The sequence below is a fragment of the Cyclopterus lumpus genome, chromosome 24 (genome assembly GCF_009769545.1).
Source record: "Cyclopterus lumpus isolate fCycLum1 chromosome 24, fCycLum1.pri, whole genome shotgun sequence".
Taxonomy (NCBI): domain Eukaryota; kingdom Metazoa; phylum Chordata; class Actinopteri; order Perciformes; family Cyclopteridae; genus Cyclopterus; species Cyclopterus lumpus.
The window spans coordinates 2,053,202-2,072,368 of record NC_046989.1 but is presented as its reverse complement, the minus strand read 5'-3'; the positions used below and the strand labels follow the sequence as shown (position 1 = coordinate 2,072,368).

Below are 19,167 nucleotides of genomic sequence, written 5' to 3'. Positions count from 1 at the left end.
TTACTTTATCAAGAGTCACTGTTTATTTTAATATTATGTATTATAATACATTTAAAACACTTCTGTATTACTTTTCCAAAATGCATTGGTTGCAAAAGGCTGTAAAACTGAAACGCATCTATCATATTACACTTCAATGCATGGTAACCTCAGAAAGCGTCCGGGCGGAAACTCGCGCTTGTGAACTTTAGTTCCGCATTACGTACATTAATCTACACACCGTAAATAATTATTTTAATATAATTTAATGTGTACATTAATACATATATGTAATTATTGTATATAATATGAAGGCCTTTTTGCTAATTATTATAATTAGGGGTGAGCTGATTATCTGAATCTGCTGACTTTTCTTTTATCTCAATTAGATTTCTTGGGAAATAAAATGTAAAAAAAATGAAATTAGATTTCATATTTGTGTTGCGTCATTACCGGTTCACAAACCAGTTTGTAAATCTGAGCGTACAGAAGGACTTTGGTATCTTGTCCTCAGATGCCTCCCAAACCTCTGGCGCCTCTGGCCAAGAAGCTCATGAAGGGGTTGATCGCTCTGGAGCTGCTCGGCGTCTTCGGGGCGTACGGTCTGTTCCACAAGATGAACGACAGCCAAGGTATCGGATATTAATTTAACAAACTGTGTCGAGTGACTTTACATCTTCTAAGACAACAAATACAACATTTACTTCCACCCCCAGACTTCAGGAACACCGTGAACAGGCGCTTTCCATCAGTTCTAGAAGGTGAGAATATATTCATTATTTATCTTAGTTGTAGTTGGTTCTGTGACTTTCATGCTATACAATCATATTATAAACTGTACTATTTCATTGAAAACCTAGACTACACTTTAAATAAATTTAAAAAAAAATATGCTATTCTATTAATTGACACTTTCCATAACTTTTAGAATTTTTATACAGGACTTTTTCATATTTCTATACTATTTATTTGTATTTTTTTTTATTTGTTGACATTAAAATTTGTAGAATTATACGACTTTTGAAAATAAAATTCAACATGCTATTTTATGACGACATTTTTACAATAAATACACCATCAGTGCAGCACAGATGGAAAAAAGACGAAAAACAATTTAGTGCGTTTAATATGGCATGACGGAAAATATAGGAACTTGTTGCATGTAGTCATCATAAAATGTTAATAATAACTTTAATGTCTGTTGATGTACATGTCTTCTCACAACATCGGGGGGAATATCAAAGTCTTTGGTTTCACTAAACCAGTTTCTTCTTGTGCGTTTTCATCCCAGTTTACTACCAGTCCAACGAGTGGGCGGGGCTCCACGGCGCCCGAGAGAGAGACCGTGAAGCGTGGGCGGTGCAACGGGAATGAAGGCGCCCGGTTAAAAAACGAGAGAGGCTACTTCTTCCTCTTCTTGCTCACGAACGTCTTTCCTCCGGCTCGGGCGAACGTCTTCTTCTTGTTGAACGCCGTCTTCTTCCTGCGCATCGTCTTGGCGTCGCGGTCCTGCATCCAGTCGTCTCGACGCGCTTCCCACTTCAACTGCTTCAGGCCTGGAGACGACAAAAAAAAGGTTGTGGATCGAGTGGAAAACGACAGCGAGAAGAGGAGGAGTCTTTAAACACGGCTGGCATCCAGCAAACCGTAAAGATTAATATGCACTTTGATACAAATCTACTCTTTAGTAGCAACATGTTGCATATTTATTGCACACGACCTACCGGCTTTGTCGGTGTTGGCCATTGCGTTGAGTCCGACGTTATCGAACTTGGAGCCGGCGTTCTCATCCAGCAGGGAGCCGAACTGAAAGAAATAAAAAGGTATTAAAAAAAGGTGTGAGTTTTTTTTAATTACATTTTTCAACATGGTATATATAATATGTAAAAAAGAAAGAAAAGTAATCGTATGGTTTGTAAAAAAAAAGTAATTTGTTGAATAACAGGGCGACTGTGGGTCAGTCTTTCAATCAGGGGGTTGGGGGTTCAATCCCCGCCCTAGTCGATGTGTCCTTGAGCAAGACACTGAACCCTGAGTTGTTCCCTGTAGCTGTTCTAGTGTATGAATGTAACATGATTGGATAAAAGAGTCAGCTAAATGGCATGTAATGTAATACAGAATGTAGAAAGCTCTAATTGGACTTTAAAGTTGCAGAAAGTCAGATTTCCCTTGAACGCCTCACCTCTTCAGCAGAAGCAAACATGGCTGCATCTTTCTTTCCCTTCTTCTTCTTCTTCTTCTTCCCTGGTTTTGAATCTACAAGATGACCCAACAAATCAATCAATACATAAAGTGAGTCACAGCTGGAGGAACGTCACCATTTTTATAGCAATGAAAACCGTCTCATCAGACCAACTTAAAAACTAAACATAAGAAAAGGAACCTAAAGATCCGGAGTGGAGCTCCTCTGAGGACTTCCTCTTCTTGGCTCGAGGAGTGATGTCTGGAACCGTCTCGTCTGGAAAAAAACAACGTTTGTTTCATTACTTGAAGCAGGAACGTTAAATTATATATATAATGTTTTTAAAGATTTATTAGACTCAGATAAAACCAGAGAATTCTCGTTTTTTATGCATTTATTTACTTGTATTCACATGTTAAGTCCTTTAAAGAACGACCATCAAAATATACTCGAAGCACCAAAAGTCAAAGTCCTCATTCAGAACGGCCCGGTCCTGTTTTATAGTGTATTATAATTATTAGAGTAGATTATAATCGGTAGAGAAACACATTTAGTTTTATCTTAACGATCAATAACGTCGTACTTGAGGTAAAGTGTGTTAACGTAGTTTATAAACTCACCACTGAAGTCGTCGTCTTCGAGCTCCGGAACTGAGAAGACAAAAAGAAACAAATACATCAAATTACAAAATAAAAGCATCTAATAAACTCTGAACCAGCTTAAGCAACATGTACAAGAAAACGTACAAATAAACATAAATATCCTCTGAAACTCAAATTTGCGGTTTAAAAAAAGAAATAATTCAGTGATAAAAATAATAATATTTAGGGTCAAGCCAAATCAAATAGTTTACATGATATTCAACCTGTGTTTGTCTTTATAAGTCATTTATTTATTTATTTACAGGTTTGTATAAAGGAAATAAAGTAGCCCACGATTATGAAATATGAGGTTGAATTATGGCGTTTTATGACTAATAATCCTTCATGTAGAAAAACCACCAAGAACTAACAAGTCTGTAGAAATGTGATTAATTAAAAATGTGATTTCGTTGTTTAAAAATAAAGAAAAAGGAAAAGTGGAAAAGTTACATGAAACACTTTAAAAAAAAGGGAAATTGACCGAAACCCAAAAGACGGACTCGACCCCCACCTTCATCATCATCATCGTCATCGTCGTCTCCTCCAGGATCCACGAAGGCGCCTCCTTCCTCCTCCAGCTCGTCCCCGAAGTCCTCCTCGTCCATGCTGCCCAGAGACACCTCCTCGTCGTCCAGGTCGTCCAGGTCAGAGTCCTCCGAGTCCTCCGAGTCGTCGCCGCCTTTCTTTCTTTTCTTACTCTTCACGTTTCTGTCAAACGGAGAAATCAACCAATCAATCAACCAATCAATCAATCAATCAATCAACCAATCAATCAATCAATCAATCAATCAATACACGATATCGGACTCGAGGCCGACAGGAAGTTCATCGATAATCAATAATCAGGACTGCTCACCCTGCAAAGTCCAGATTATCGACCGGCATCTCGGTGAAGTACGAGTCTCCCTCACAGGAATCTGTTCAGAAACATTAATATTTATTATTAGTTACAGTAAGTAAATAATTTACACGAGCGGTTTAACAAAACCACAAAAATGAAAAAAAATAATATTTTTTTACTAATTTAATGACATTCAAATATGAGTTTAAAGAATAAAAACACATTACTACAATCGTAATTATTATTTTTCATTTAAGCCGTTTTCACATTTTGGTGTACATCCAATAAAAAGGAAAAATAAATAACCTAAATTAAAAAATAAATAAAAAGGAAACAAAAAAATATAAATTAAAACATTTGTAATGAAAACAAGTGTTGCGACCAGCATGAAAATGTGTGTAATTTCGTCCTAAGATTTCAAAGTAAAAGCACAACATTTATTTATTCTTCTATATCGACCATAAAAAAAGAAAGAAAAACACAACGTTTACCTTCACGCTGCTTTCTTCTTAATATTTAAAAATTTTTAAACACAATTTCTTTTGATTTAAATTATGATTCATATTTATTCTCTTTAGTATCGACACCGTTTGAAAACAGGTAAAAAGGTTCAAACTAAACAAAGTACCGTTTACATTTTTACATCATCGTGTTTAACGTAAAAAAAAAAATAAATACATTTCTGTGTTGTTATTAAATGTTTTGCAGTCCAAAACTACGCGACGCCCGTGACCTCTGACCTCCGCCCTAACTCACCGAGCATCAACTCAAACTCCTCGTCGTCCACGTCCTGCACGCTCTCGTTGTCTCCGTTGCCGCGACGACGACCCTCGAGCTGCTTCTCCTGCTGTCGCTTCTTGAAGAAACTGGAATAGAAATAATTAACTGCTTTGTTTTGATTAAACTCAGAGTTTCAGTAATTTACTTCTTCAAAGAGTGAGGAACAGGTGTGAAACCCGATTAAATTAATTAATTAATAAATAAATATATATGCAATTAGTGCGACACAGTTCTGAAATTCACAACTCTACATTTACAGTTTGGGGAAAAAGAGAAGATGTTTCTTAATAAATAAACTCTCGTCCTTCTGGGTATTTGAGTTCTCAGCTCATTCAGATCCTTCTTGTTGCTTCTAACTTCATCATAACCGACATTAAATCTGGATTTTGGTTTATTTTCATCTGACAATATTGAAGGAAAACGTATTTAAAGAGTTAAGATCAGATTTTAATCGTTTTAATCTTATTAAGTCGCCCAAACTCACCGATGGAAGAAGACGTCCTCGACGGGGATCTGGTTTTCTTCTTTAGACAGAAACTCCTCACAGTTCACTGACGGAGGGAAAATAAAAAAAGTTATTACACAAAAAATATAAAATTATATATAAATATTAAATATAAAAAGTGAATAAAAACAAAAACAGATGAGAAATGTGAACACAAACTCACCTGGTAAAGATCTGAGCGGGAACCTCTGCTGGGGCGTCAGCGCTGCACAGAGAAGATGAAACGTTTAATAGATGAACTATTAGTGTCATAAAATAGGCTTATAATTAATAAATTAATAAATATATATGCATATATATGATATATCGTGTTCCTTACGCGTTTTCCTCAGCTGTTTCGGGTTCCTGAAGACGAACCGGTCCAAGAACCGGATGAGGGTGAAGTCCTGCAGCGGGTCCCCGGAGTACTGGACGGCGCCCCCCTGTGGAGACGTTCAGAAGTTCAATGAAGTCACGAGCGGCCACGACGGACCCAGAAGACGTTCCACCTGCAGCGGCTTACCTGCAGGAGCGTTTTGGCAAACAGCGACACCGACGGGTGGAAGTGCACGGCGAGCTGCAGGAGTACAGAGCTGTTATTCACGTGGACGAGGTTTTAATAACGTAAAGAAACTAACGAGAACGAACTAAAAACACACAATGAGCAACACATTTTAAAAAAAAGAAGTTTGAATCCACGTATTTGTATTCTGTTCTTTGCAGAGATGCAGATCTTTATTATAGCTGCGCTAACGGCTAACAGCTAACGGCTAACGGTGGTCGCATCGAGTTACATTATGATGCGTTCAAGCGCCATTCAGGGAAAAAAATGTAGCATAATTGAATTATAACTATTGTGACGCGTTCAAATGTTCAAATGTAATCTTGTAACATTTAGTTTTTGGGGAGAAATCTAATAAAAATACAAAATAAATAAATAAATATATATATATATATATATATATATATATATATATAAATAAGAAATATAAATATTAAAAAAATATGTCAAATTAAAATAAAGAAATATATAAAAAATGTAATTATTTTTATTTATGAATACAAATAATCAATGTACACTACTTCTACTCGGTTCAACTATCCATTTGAATAAAAGCCGAGCCCTTTATTGTTTGTTTGTTTGTTTGTTTCTCACCCTCTGCAGTTCCCATAAAGTTGCGTGGTCGGCGCCGCAGTATAACGGGTTTCTGTGCAGCGGGTCGTAGCTCTTGATGCCCTTCCCTCCTGGAGAAAACAAACAGGACAATAATCAGTCAACAACAACAACAACAAAATCTCCCGTTCACTGTGAAAACGTAACTAAAAACTGTAAAAATAACTACGATGCAACTTTTACCATAAAATGACAATAAAGAATTAAAAAACATTTTTTAAGCCAAACGTTTGATGGAAATATGAAAACATTTTCATCACTAATTATCAGACAAAAAAAACAGATTCATCTGAATGTTCAAGATCAGCGAAAACGTCAAGAAATAAGAGCGAAGATACAAACTTTAAACTTTAAGAATGTTTTTTTAAATCCCCCAAAACGCTTCTTTTCGATAGTCTCTCTCACCTTCCAGGTTCTGGTGGTGTACCCATGATGCAGCGGGCTTCGCCACCTCCGGCTTCGCACTCGCGCCTTCCTCCAGTTTGTCGGCGTCCACAAAGCGCTCCTCTTCATCATCCTCCTCCTCTTCCTCAGCGAGGTCTTTGAACTCCTCTTCCTCTCCGTCCTGAAGTGAAACCATCAAAAACAATCATAAGGAATATAAAAAGGGAACTATTCATTTATTTTTGTAACATTTAAAACTATTATTTCCATTATTAACCATTCACTGATGTTATAGCTACACTTAGAACATTGTTATAATTACTTTTACAGGATTTGTGGCCTGAATTAACTTTTTATACATTAAGTCAGTTTTTAAAACACTAAACAAACATTATGTTTTATATCTTCCATTTGACGTTTTTCTCATACGCAGCTCCTTTTGCTCAATGTTGGATACATTTAATTGTTATCATTGTTTGTAAATAAAGTTTGATTTAAGTTTAATATTATTATTATGAATAATGTAAAATGATCAAACTGTTTCTTCTTGTAGATTTATATTGTAAAGAAATCAAATTATAGATTTTAGGGCATTTTTAGAAAATACAATAATTAATCAATGAAATTAAAATCCAATTTGTCCACTTTTATTTAAATAGTTTAAAATCTATTAATCTCTCATTGGACGGCGTGCAGTGTAAATAAAAACACACAACAAGATAAACATGACCAGTCACCCCGTCCTGCAGCAGCAGCAGCCTGAGGCCCGGCTTGACCTTCATGACCTCTGACACCAGGAACAGCGCCCCGCAGGTGAAGCTGGCGCTCTGCTCGCCGCTGACCTGCAGCAGCCGCTTCACGAAGGCTTTGACGCGCCGCAGCACGATGTCGGCCTTCAGGGATTTGTAGAGCAGGTTGAGGAACATGCTCTGACGGGAGGACGACGACAAACCGGGGTCCAGCAGCTTCCTGAGGAGGAGGAGGAGGAGGAGGAGGAGGAGGAGGGAGGGAGGAAGGGAGGAGGAGGAGGAAGAGGAAGAGGATGGGGAGGAGGAGGAATAGAAGGGAGGAGGAATAGAAGGGAAGAGGGAGGAGGAGGAGGAAGAGGAAGAGAAGGGAGGAGGTGGAGGAAGAGGAATAGAAGTGAGGAGGAGGAAGAGGGAGGAGGAGGAGGAAGAGGAATAGAAAAGAGGAGGTGGAGGAAGAGGGAGGAGGAGGAAGAGGGAGGAGGAATAGAAGGGAGGAGGAGGAAGAGGACGGGGAAGAGGAATAGAAGGGAGGAGAGGGGTAGGAAGAGAAGAGGAAGGAAGGAGGAATGAGAGGAAGAGGAAGGAAGAAGGAGGAAGAAGAGGATTTAATTTAATTTATTTCTAATGTTCACACTGAAGTGATTTTAAGAGCTGAACTTGTCGTTTTTCTTTTAATTGTTATATTAAATTAGTTTTTCATTCGTTTCCCCCCAAAAATAAACATTTGATTTTAATACCTACAAAATTAATCATTAACATGTTTGACTATTATAATTTATGCTATTTAATTAATTTCTTGTATTTATTGTTATTGTTCTTTTATCTTTCGTCTTGAAATAAGATAAATACATTTTTTTTAAATTAAGGAAACAAGCTGCAAAAACTGCAGCGACCTTTTTAATATTACACAATCAACCCCCCAAAAAAAGATCCAACCCTCTTTATATATTACAAAGACTTAAAACAACCACAGAAGAAGAAGAAGATGATGATGAAGGGTGAGGGTCTACCTGTACAGAGCCACGTAGTACCGGTCGGAGACGCTCTGCTGGGAGTTCATCACCTGGAAGAGCAGCATGAGCGCCTGCACGGCCGTGTTGAACCTCACCAGGTGCACCACCTTGAACAGCGTGTCCAGCTGCTCCCGCACCTTGTCGTCGGCGCCGCCGGCGTAGGGATACGCCCGGTTCACGCCCGACAGCAGCCCGCTCAGCATCTTCGACTCCACGTCCTTCTTCTTGACGCAGGCGCGGAAGAAGGAGAAGTAGATGGCGATGAGCTTGGCGGCGAGCGCGGCCTCGTCGTGGCTCAGCATCACCTGGCTGAGGAAGCAGACGGCGTAGTACTGCGCCTTGGCGCAGATGTTGGGCCGGAACATGAGGCGCTCCACCTCGCAGCACACCACCACCTTCATGTTGGGGTGCTTGTGCAGCAGCGACTCCAGCAGGTGGGACGCCTTGGCGGCCGTCTTGTACTCGGGGTCGCCCAGCTTGTTGACCACCTGGCCGAGCAGCGCCCGCTCCTGCTCCGGGTGGCTGCACAGCAGCTCGTGCGCGGTGGTCAGCGCCTTCGCCTTGGTGGCCGCCACCGTGTCGTGGGCCACCGTGTCCAGCGCCGCCACGAACTCCGCCACGTGGTGCCTCAGGTGGTGCTCGAAGTACCAGAGGACGAGGCGGCGGTCGCGGGAGTCCCGGTTGCCGCTGGCCTTCTCCTCCAGCAGGTCGAACGGGTGCTGGGCGAAGGGGCGGAGCTTCCTGCCCTCCGGCAGCAGGTCGGACAGCAGCAGCTCGCGCAGCGTGTCCAGCGCCATCAGGCCCATCCGCCGGCTGCCCTTCTTCTTCACCATGCCCACCAGGTTCTCCACGTGCTCCAGCGTGTGCACCGGCGCGTCCTGGATGAGCACCGTCATGGCCGCCATCCTGTCCGCCAGCACGCCGGAGGAGACGACCGTCTTCATCCAGTTGGAGTTGGCCCCTTTCTGCAGGATCTTCTTGCTCTTGTAGAGCGCCACGTCGGCCTCGAACAGCTGCTGGGCGAGCGCCTTGTACTGGGACACCAGCGAGGCGTCCTGCTCGGCGGCCGTGCCCTCGGCGGCGTACTCCAGGTCGAACCACTTCCCTCCGGGTTTGATCAGCAGCACCGACCTCCGCTGGAACTCGAACACGTTCACGTTCTGCTTCTTCTTCTGCGCGTCTTTAGTCTTCTTCGCCTTCTCCTTCGGTTTCTCCTCCTCGTTTACCTTCTCCCGAGCGTTGTTTTCCTCCCCTGCTTTCGTCGCCTCGGCCTTTTCACCGCCCCCCTCGGGCTCGTCTGGGATGGACTGCAGTCCGGCGAACGCCCGGAGGCCCAGTTTGGCGATGAACTTCTCCAGCTCGCCCTCCTCCAGGTCGTCGATCGCTCCTTTCTTTCCTCCGTCGACGATCTCGTTGCAGTCGTTCATGGCGGCGAGCATCGCGTAGTCGGCCTGCAGACGAAACGAGAGAAGAAGAAGAAGAACGTGTTTTTCATGAGCGACGACACAAACTAAATGAGACTCGTCTTCAGCCGTCAGAATAAAAGTGATAAGATACCGGAGTCCACAGCAATACTCATTTTACTTATTGTTTAACTTTAAATTTGAACATGTTTCACTACAAAAATGTGTTTTGTTTATTTACCAAGATGTCAAACGTTTAATGGTTTGAACAAGAACTAAAATATAAATAAAATGGCAACATTGTATGTGTTGTGATATTTCAAAAGTTCTATTTACTTTTTTTAAAAAGTAATCTATTTCATATATATGTGTATATATATATATATATATATATATATATATATATATATATATATGTGTATATATATATATATATATATATATGTATATATATATATGTGTATATATATATATATGTATATATATATATGTGTATGTATGTATGTATATATGTTACGTCCATTTTTGTTGTTTTAAAAGTCCTCATTATGCAGGATAGCATAGATCATATTATTGGATTATTATTAATAGTGATGCATTAAAATGTATTGCTTTATATTTTGTGTTAATCTGAATATGCAAATACATAAATAAATAATGTGTATAAGTAGCAATAAACATAACATACTCAAGTAGCTCGAGTTTGTGAGTGATGAATGTATTTAATTACTTTCCACCTTTACTATAAACGCCGTAACGCCGCAGGTGTGATGTTTTATTCGGTTAACTCGCCTGCGTTCCTCCGAGCCGTAAAACCTCGTCCAGGTTGAACTCTTCTTCTTCTTCTTCTTGTTTCTTCTTCCCTCGGTCTTCACCTTCGTCCGCCGCCGGGTCTCCATCTTCCTCCCCGCCGATGCTTTCGGCCTCCACGTCGTCTTCTGCGGGGTGAAATGTGACTTTACTGCTAGCTTTGGACTTCTTACGGTGCTTAACTTTCGTCGCCATGCTTGCGTTCAGCATGAGGAGAACGTGACCCGGATGTGGAACGCGGCGTCACGGCAGCGTTTCCGTATTGGAGAAAGAAACCGAAATATTTTAGTAACTTTCCTTACGTTATGTTTTTTTTTTTTTATTGTTCATATTATTAATTAAATGATAGTATATAAATGCATACACAAAAAAATCCCGGTCGTTTTTACTATTCTATTTTTTTTTTTTAATGCAACTGGAGTGAAGAACTACTTCCGGCTGTAGGTCAAGGGAGCCAATCACAAAGGATTGTCCCTGTGACGTAAGACCCGTTTGTCCAATCAGAGAGTTTATCAATGTGTCAGGTTACCACCGCTCAAAAATAATAAAATCAGCTTCTCTTGAAGCTGAAAGCTGGAAATAAAATAAATAAAGGAATATTATATTATTATTACTATAGTGTGAAAATTAGGTCACGTCCTTGTTTTGTTTTTTCAAGGCATGAAGCATACATTTGTTGCTCAAGTCAAGCAAAAACATTTAGTCCATAATCCAGGGAGTTAAATGTATGAATAAAATGTTAATGTATTTGTTTAAATACTGCGGTTCTGCTCCGTGTGGTTTTTTAGTAAAATGTTCGCCATGACCCACACATGTTGCTATAAGATAAGATAAGAGAGATGATTATCATCATCCCTTGATATTACATTATATTATAGCAGAAGAAAGTTTCAATTGGCAAATAAAAGAATGAACAAATGAACATAAGCTGCAATTAACGAAATGCAAAACAGGATACAATGCAGAACATGATACAATATAAAGTTCAATAACAAACAACAATATATATATATATATATATATATATATATATATATACAAGTAATGTAAATATAAATACAGGTAGATGAGGAAATAAATGTCATAAATATTATGTTTCCTAAATATATTTATTTAACTAATAAGTGGTAAGTAGTCAAAACAAGTTAATAAATTATAAATTAACCCAAAATTAAGAGAAACAAACAGAAAGATACACTTTTACTAAGATTTGTTACCATTTTATTTTAAAACACTACATTGTTTTTATTTAGGTGTTTTATTGTGAAAGGTGACCCGGATGTTATAAATCGTATCCCGGTTTGATGAACTTCCGTTACTCTGTTAGCATTTCGCTGTTGCACAAGGACTTTGCAGCTTTCAGTGACTTTAAAGGACAAACAGACACGAAACGACTAAATAGATTTCTACAAGTTGTAACCGGAAGTTAACTACGTCATTTCCGGTTGCGGTTCCGTATGACGTAACTTGTTTTGGGGTTTAAAAACGCAGCAGATGATCAGCAGAGTCTTCAGCGCATCAGCTGCAGGTGAGAGCAGCCATGAGATGATCGATATGATTATTATTATTAATAATATGAGACACTACGTGCTATGGAACATACATGGTATTTTATATTTGCATGTTTTCTGTGAACATGTTGTGTTGCTCTGATTCTTTAGTGCAAGCCTTATTATTTATAGTAATAATAATTTATTACTATAAATAGTTTATTATTATGTATTATTACTGAGTAATAGATTTATTGTCATACAAAAGATTTATGTTTTGTTTACTAGATTTTAATTGACAACATTCAACTTGACAAAATAACTTTAAAGTTTAAGGGTTCGACATAAACAAGATTTGCTCTTTTCTGTACAAAAATGTGTATAGTTTTGTTCTCAAAACCTTTGACCTTTGACCTTTGCCGATTCATCTTTAAATATTTTACATTGTTTCTGGCTAAATGTGGCGTTTGGTTTCTTAAAAGAACGCAAAAAAATACATACTTTTTAATTAATTTGGTCATTTTGTTGGCAAAAAATAGATTAATTATAGAAAATGTAACAATAAAAACACTTTATTTTGTGGTTTTCATGTGAAACTACTTTATAATTAAACAAATAAACTGTTTTATTAAGTGTGTCTCTTTTGTTATTGTTCTATTTGTTTACTGATTCGGTGTTATGTTCTTATATTTAATAATCAGTGCGATGGCGAGCGGCTCAGACCAGACTCTCCTGCAGCGCTCCAACAGGTGAGGAAAAGCCCCGCCCCTCCATGCTGCGACACCTGACCTCCAAAATAAAAGCCACAGGTCCGATCACGGTGGCGGAGTACATGAGAGAGGCGCTCACCAACCCGGTGACGGTGAGTGATGGTCGGTCAGATGTTAACGCATGCTGACCGTCCGCAGTTCCTGGATCAGTTATAGAGCTTTTATTGTGGAGAACTTTCTGACTTTTATTTAGAAAAATAAATCATCTTTACCTGATGATTGTCAATATAAATGTAAAAATAACAAAAGATAAATGTTTATCATACGTTCCCAGAATTGTGGATTAATTTATTTTACTTTACAAGTCGTTCAGGTCAAATTTTAAGTAAAAATAGCAACAATTCAAAGGTTTCTTTTTCTCTCTCTATTTTTTAAAGTTTCTGTGTTTTTTTTTACAAAAGCTTAACAAATTTAAATTTTTAAACTAATAAAATAAAAATAAAATAAAATAATTGTTGACCAGTACGACAGTGAGCTGTGATTCGTTAATATAAAACATTTGGCTTTATGGAGCTTTTTTAAAAAAAAAAGCCTCTTTTTTTTTTCAGAGAACAAAGGAGTCGGTTTTAAGGTGGTATTTTTTTTTTAAACCTGAAGGTGTTCCACGTCACTCTGCTTGGTTTCTCTCTCAGGGTTATTATGTGAGGAACGACATGCTGGGACCCGACGGAGATTTCATCACATCGCCAGAAATCAGCCAGATCTTTGGAGAGATGAGGCCGGAAGAGTCCACCTTAACAGGACGAGTCCACCTAACAGGAAGAGTCCACCTTAACAGAAAGAGTCCACCTTAACCGGACGAGTCCACCCTAACTGGACGAGTCCACCTTAACCGGACGAGTCCACCTTAACCAGACGAGTCCACCCTTAACAGGAAGAGTCCACCCTTAACAGGAAGAGTCCACCCTTAACAGGAAGAGTCCACCTTAACAGGAAGAGTCCACCCTTAACAGGAAGAGTCCACCTTAACAGGACGAGTCCACCTTAACCGGACCAATCTAGAGTTCCGTATATGGAAAAAAACCCACAATTTTTACAAAATAAAAGAACCCAAATCAGACGTAATAACACGCGTGTTCGATTCCAGCTGCTCGGCGTCTGGACCCTCAGCGAGTGGATGGCAGCCGGTCGCCCCAAACGGCTGCAGCTGGTGGAGCTCGGACCCGGAAAAGGATCTTTAGCCGGGGACGTCCTCAGAGTACGAACTCCACCTCACAGATATCACATGAAACTTCACCACTTCATCACTCACATTAAGAGTTATTGTGTTATAGGGTCAAAACATGACCTCATAGACATCACATGAAACTTCACCACTTCATCACTCACATTAAGAGTTATTGTGTTATAGGGTCAAAACATGACCTCATAGATATCACATGAAACTTCACCACTTCATCACTCACATGAAGAGGAGTTATTGTTCACCTGCATGACGAAGTGGGGATGTGGCTTCCTGTGTACTCCTTCCAGGTGTTCAGTCAGTTGCGGTCCGTGGTGGGCGGAGCCTCGGTGTCGCTTCACCTGGTCGAGGTGAGTCCGGTGCTGAGTCGTCTTCAGGCCCAGAATCTGACCGGCAGCCGCAACCGGGAGGCGGACGGCGAGGACCAGCTGGTGTACCGCCGCGGGGAAACCGCCGCCGGGGTCCCGGTGTCCTGGTACCGCCGCCTGGAGGACGTCCCCTCAGGTACACGGGACGATACCGGCTTTCCCCTCAGTGCCTCGACACATAAGAGAGAGACTACAAGTGTAACTTTAGTGATGTGTTGGTTCTGGTGCCCCCTGTGGACTAAAGTGGTAGTGTTGGTTCTGGTGCCCCCTGTGGACTAAAGTGGTAGTGTTGGTTCTGGTGCCCCCTGTGGACTAAAGTGGTAGTGTTGGTTCTGGTGCCCCCTGTGGACTAAAAGAATTAAATAACAATAATCTGTCACAATAAATCTGAGATGTAAAGAAAACAGTATTTCAAAATAACCTCAAACAAACATTTCTGACATTGCTACTTAGTGATACAGATTATGTTGCAGAGCTTTAATATCACAATATTGACAGAATAATTCACAATGTTATTGAGATGCCGTTAAAATATATAATATATATAAAATGATTTTAGACGTTATCACATTTCAACCAGGCGGCGACCTCCGGTTCTAAAAAGTGAAGTGTTAAAGCTGCATTCGCTCTACTGACCACCAGGGGGCGACTCCTCTGGTGGTCAGGAGATTTACACATGAAGCATAGACTTCTATACAACCAGAGGAGTCGCCCCCTGGTGGTCAGGAGAGAGAATGCAGCTTTAACACATGAAGCATAGACTTCTATACAACCAGAGGAGTCACCCCCTGGTGGTCAGGAGAGAGAATGCAGCTTTAACACATGAAGCATAGACTTCTATACAACCAGAGGAGTCGCCCCCTGGTGGTCAGGAGAGAGAATGCAGCTTTAACACATGAAGCATAGACTTCTATACAACCAGAGGAGTCGCCCCCTGGTGGTCAGGAGAGAGAATGCAGCTTTAACACATGGAGCATAGACTTCTATACAACCAGAGGAGTCGCCCCCTGGTGGTCAGGAGAGAGAATGCAGCTTTAACACATGAAGCATAGACTTCTATACAACCAGAGGAGTCGCCCCCTGGTGGTCAGGAGAGAGAATGCAGCTTTAACACATGAAGCATAGACTTCTATACAACCAGAGGAGTCGCCCCCTGGTGGTCAGGAGAGAGAATGCAGCTTTAACACATGAAGCATAGACTTCTATACAACCAGAGGAGTCGCCCCCTGGTGGTCAGGAGAGAGAATGCAGCTTTAACACATGAAGCATAGACTTCTATACAACCAGAGGAGTCGCCCCCTGGTGGTCAGGAGAGAGAATGCAGCTTTAACACATGGAGCATAGACTTCTATACAACCAGAGGAGTCGCCCCCTGGTGGTCAGGAGAGAGAATGCAGCTTTAACACATGAAGCATAGACTTCTATACAACCAGAGGAGTCGCCCCCTGGTGGTCAGGAGAGAGAATGCAGCTTTAACACATGAAGCATAGACTTCTATACAACCAGAGGAGTCGCCCCCTGGTGGTCAGGAGAGAGAATGCAGCTTTAACACATGAAGCATAGACTTCTATACAACCAGAGGAGTCGCCCCCTGGTGGTCAGTGGAGAGAATGCAGCTTTAACACATGAAGCATAGACTTCTATACAACCAGAGGAGTCGCCCCCTGGTGGTCAGGAGAGAGAATGCAGCTTTAACACATGGAGCATAGACTTCTATACAACCAGAGGAGTCGCCCCCTGGTGGTCAGGAGAGAGAATGCAGCTTTAACACATGAAGCATAGACTTCTATACAACCAGAGGAGTCGCCCCCTGGTGGTCAGGAGAGAGAATGCCGCTCTAAGACATGAAGCATAGACTTCTATACAACCAGAGGAGTCGCCCCCTGGTGGTCAGTGGAGAGAATGCAGCTTTAAGACATGAAGCATAGACTTCTATACAACCAGAGGAGTCGCCCCCTGGTGGTCAGTGGAGAGAATGCAGCTTTAACACATGAAGCATAGACTTCTATACAACCAGAGGAGAGTCCCCCCCTGGTGTTCAGGAGAGTTTTTTTTCTATAGACTTCAGAGGAATGACTTCACGAGTGAACTTCCTATCTTCCTCTTCTTCCTCCTCCTCCTCAGGTCTGGATCAGCTACGCCAAGTACGAGCTGTCCATCAACAGCTCCGAGCGGCTGCAGAAGTGCCGGCAGATCTTGGAGGAGGCCAACAAGGGCATGAGGAACTGCGAGGAGAAGGAGGAGCGGCTGATGCTGCTGGAGTCCTGGAGGGACTTTGAGAGGGAGTTCGGGTCCGAGAGCTCGATGGAGAGGGTGAGGAAGCTGCTGCCGGACAAGGTGAAGAAGAGGAGGAAGCTGACGGCCGAGGACGGGGTAAGAACCGCTTCATACGTTCTTATATTCTATATTAGTCTCGCTCTACAAACCTTTTGACCCGTTTGATGAATACATTTATGGACACAAAGCTTTGATTCATTGACGATGATTAAGTGGATTCATTTTATTTGTACGTTTCCCAGTTTGTTTTCTAATGTGAATCAAATCAAGAAATATTTAGAAATATTCATGTTTTTTATTTTATGCGTCACTCAAAAGATAAATAAAATGTGTTTGAAGTTTTCTTCTTGATTTGATCTGATGGGAAACAAAGATTTTAGAGTTTGGTCCACGCCCATAAAGAAAAGTACTCTATACTATCAAACAAGCTGTACTTATATATTTAATCAAAGGAAAATGAACCTTTTAACGGTTTGGATGGTTTAACGTCGTTGGCAATAACCTCGGCGTCTTCTTCCAGTCGGACGCCGGCTGGGAGGAGTACTACGACTACATCTTCCCAGAGGACGCCGCCAACCAGCCCAACCTCAAGCTGCTGGCCATGGCCAAGATGTGGAAGAGGCAGCAGATGGTGGACGAGGACGGCGACGAGGACGGAGGAAACGAGGACAGAGGAGACGAGGACGGAGGAAACGAGGGCGAAGAAAACGGCGACGGGGGCGAGAAAAGTCCCGAGGAGGCCGAAGAGACGGACGAACCCGCCGCCGCTCCTGAGAACCGGCCGGAGAGAAACGCCGAGGAAACGGAGACGACGGGCGCCGATCGGGACGACGAAGGCAGCAGCAGTGACAGTGATGATGGAGGGAAGAAAAAGGAGGAGGAGAAGGAGAGCAAGAGTGGAGAGGAAGATAAAGAGTAGCTCTCCGCTCTGGATCCATTTTTCTACCCATCTGTTCCTGTTTTCTTTTCTTTTTTACAAAAAGCAGCCGATGAGTGTTTATTGTACGACGTGTTTTCTGCATTATACAAACATCAATTTTTCATAATAAAACGTGAGAATGTACAGGAAATGAAACCGTGATTGATCCTCTTTGGGACCAACAGCTGGTCTGTCACAGCGTGACTATGTACAACGTGAATAGCCCGTGATATTAAATATGATAATAACGTTATGAGGGTGCAGGGAGCCACGGCGACCGCTACTCGATGTCCTCCGGTCTGACGGGGTGCGGCAGCGGGACGATGGACTTCTTCTCCGTGTCTCTGGACAAAGCTTTCCTCATGTCTGCAACCAGGAGACAACAAGGTCAGGGTTCCTTCTGGAGCAACAGCGCCCCCTTATGGTGAAACAAGAGGCTTTATATTTACACTTATGGGTCAGTTCATCTAAATACATTTGATTTAGTTTTCTTTCATTTGTCCATGTTTTGAGATATTTCTTCTGAAACTTTAAATTCAAAGCTTTGAAAATAAAAACGGGTCCTTTTGCAGAAGGATTTATTTAATGTATTGTTTTGTGCATAACTCTATTCATTTATAAGTTGACTGAACTGGCCTTTTAAAGACTGTTTGACGTGTTGAATATGTATTCACGTCTAATACGTAGGGGTGGGCAGCATTTGGTTTTTTTCCCGATACCGGTGCCTGAACTGATGCTTTAAAAAAAGATCATTTAAAAAAAAACACACAAAACGACGATTGACGACATTAAAGAAAAGCTTCTTTTTTTTAATTGCCAGAGCACTTTATTTTTCTTAAACCTGAACAATATATTAACCGTTTAAAAGTATAATATAAGTAATGCAAAACCCGTGGCTTCAAACTTTTTAACTTCAAACTAGGAACAATAACAACAGTTTACACTAAACTTAAATACATATAAAGAAATACAAAACACTTTGTATACAGCTTCAAAATATGAGCATATTTGGCTTCTCTGGCAACATGCGACCCCTCTCCTGACTGACTGCATGTGCACAGGAGAAGACCTTCAGATGGGGTCGGTGAGGCCTGGACACACAGGTCTGGGTCTGAAGGTGCTTCATCCACCACCAGGCTGCAGGGTCTGGTCCTGATGGGATTGAAGGCAGACTTTTGTAGATCTGGACCTGTAGAGGGCACTGAAGAAGCTCTCGGCCCTCATCCTCCAACAGCTTCTCTAGGGCTCACTTCTTGGCAAATTGGAAATAGTCATATTTATACCATATATTCTGACACAGACTGCCTTTTCTTCTCGCATCCTTAGACCCACCAAACTCAAATACGTGCTTGCAACACCTGCTACGTGCATTGAGGTCGAGACCGAAGGAAACGCCGTTATTGACGATGTTAATATGACTATATTAAGACCCACTACATTCTATAGCTCAGCGGTAGTTCAGATGCTCTCGGGTCAAAGGTTCCTCATGAAGATGGATCACGTTAATGCTGATGAACTCCGAAGAGCTGCAGCAAGCCGCTCCTCTGGAGCTCCTCCATGTGGGTCCTGACCGGAGCACGGCGACGGGGAACGGAATATCGTTACGGAAATACAGAGTCCGTCGAATATAAAACATAAGCGATGAGACAACGAGTCATTGTGGCTGCAGTTCCACACTACAAAACACTACCACTTTATATGCGCTTCAAGTTGGGTTAGC

The 19,167-nt window shown here is 41.4% G+C and overlaps 3 protein-coding genes across 3 annotated transcripts in view; 2 read left to right on the top strand and 1 right to left on the bottom strand.

Annotated features, from left to right (window-relative positions):
• LOC117727417 (protein CEBPZOS-like) overlaps positions 1 to 1,377 on the top strand; it is a 1,588-nt gene extending 211 nt beyond the window's left edge. Inside the window, exons 2-4 of the mRNA XM_034527707.1 lie at positions 494 to 611; positions 696 to 740; positions 1,271 to 1,377. Coding sequence (XP_034383598.1) covers positions 494 to 611; positions 696 to 740; positions 1,271 to 1,353 — 246 coding nt within the window. The 3' untranslated portion in view covers positions 1,354 to 1,377. The remainder of the gene's footprint in view (positions 1 to 493; positions 612 to 695; positions 741 to 1,270) is intronic.
• LOC117727416 (CCAAT/enhancer-binding protein zeta-like) lies at positions 1,088 to 10,675 on the bottom strand. The gene is made up of 17 exons (XM_034527706.1): positions 10,423 to 10,675; positions 8,225 to 9,678; positions 7,203 to 7,434; positions 6,487 to 6,646; positions 6,064 to 6,152; positions 5,431 to 5,484; positions 5,248 to 5,350; positions 5,092 to 5,133; positions 4,908 to 4,974; positions 4,400 to 4,509; positions 3,659 to 3,719; positions 3,314 to 3,510; positions 2,782 to 2,811; positions 2,363 to 2,437; positions 2,162 to 2,235; positions 1,704 to 1,785; positions 1,088 to 1,535 (listed from the first exon to the last, which is right to left on the bottom strand). Exons 1-17 carry the CDS (start codon positions 10,648 to 10,650, stop codon positions 1,381 to 1,383), a joined length of 3,213 nt encoding a protein of 1,070 aa, XP_034383597.1. The 5' UTR covers positions 10,651 to 10,675; the 3' UTR covers positions 1,088 to 1,380.
• A 4,273-nt stretch (positions 10,676 to 14,948) lies between these two features.
• LOC117727613 (crooked neck-like protein 1) lies at positions 14,949 to 18,024 on the top strand. The gene is made up of 3 exons (XM_034528007.1): positions 14,949 to 14,972; positions 16,376 to 16,624; positions 17,049 to 18,024. Exons 2-3 carry the CDS (start codon positions 16,469 to 16,471, stop codon positions 17,445 to 17,447), a joined length of 555 nt encoding a protein of 184 aa, XP_034383898.1. The 5' UTR covers positions 14,949 to 14,972; positions 16,376 to 16,468; the 3' UTR covers positions 17,448 to 18,024.
• Positions 18,025 to 19,167: the final 1,143 nt, after the last annotated feature.

Excerpts from the sequence above, each read along its gene's own strand:
- LOC117727416 (XM_034527706.1), bottom strand. The coding sequence starts at position 10,650 with ATGCTGAACGCAAGCATGGCGACGAAAGTTAAGCACCGTAAGAAGTCC. Across the intron at positions 7,435-8,224 it reads TACTACGTGGCTCTGTACAG|GAAGCTGCTGGACCCCGGTT; the intron begins GTAGACCCTCAC and ends CCTCCTCCTCAG. Across the intron at positions 5,134-5,247 it reads GAAACAGCTGAGGAAAACGC|CGCTGACGCCCCAGCAGAGG; the intron begins GTAAGGAACACG and ends TTCTCTGTGCAG.
- LOC117727613 (XM_034528007.1), top strand. The coding sequence starts at position 16,469 with ATGAGGAACTGCGAGGAGAAGGAGGAGCGGCTGATGCTGCTGGAGTCC. Across the intron at positions 16,625-17,048 it reads AGCTGACGGCCGAGGACGGG|TCGGACGCCGGCTGGGAGGA; the intron begins GTAAGAACCGCT and ends GTCTTCTTCCAG.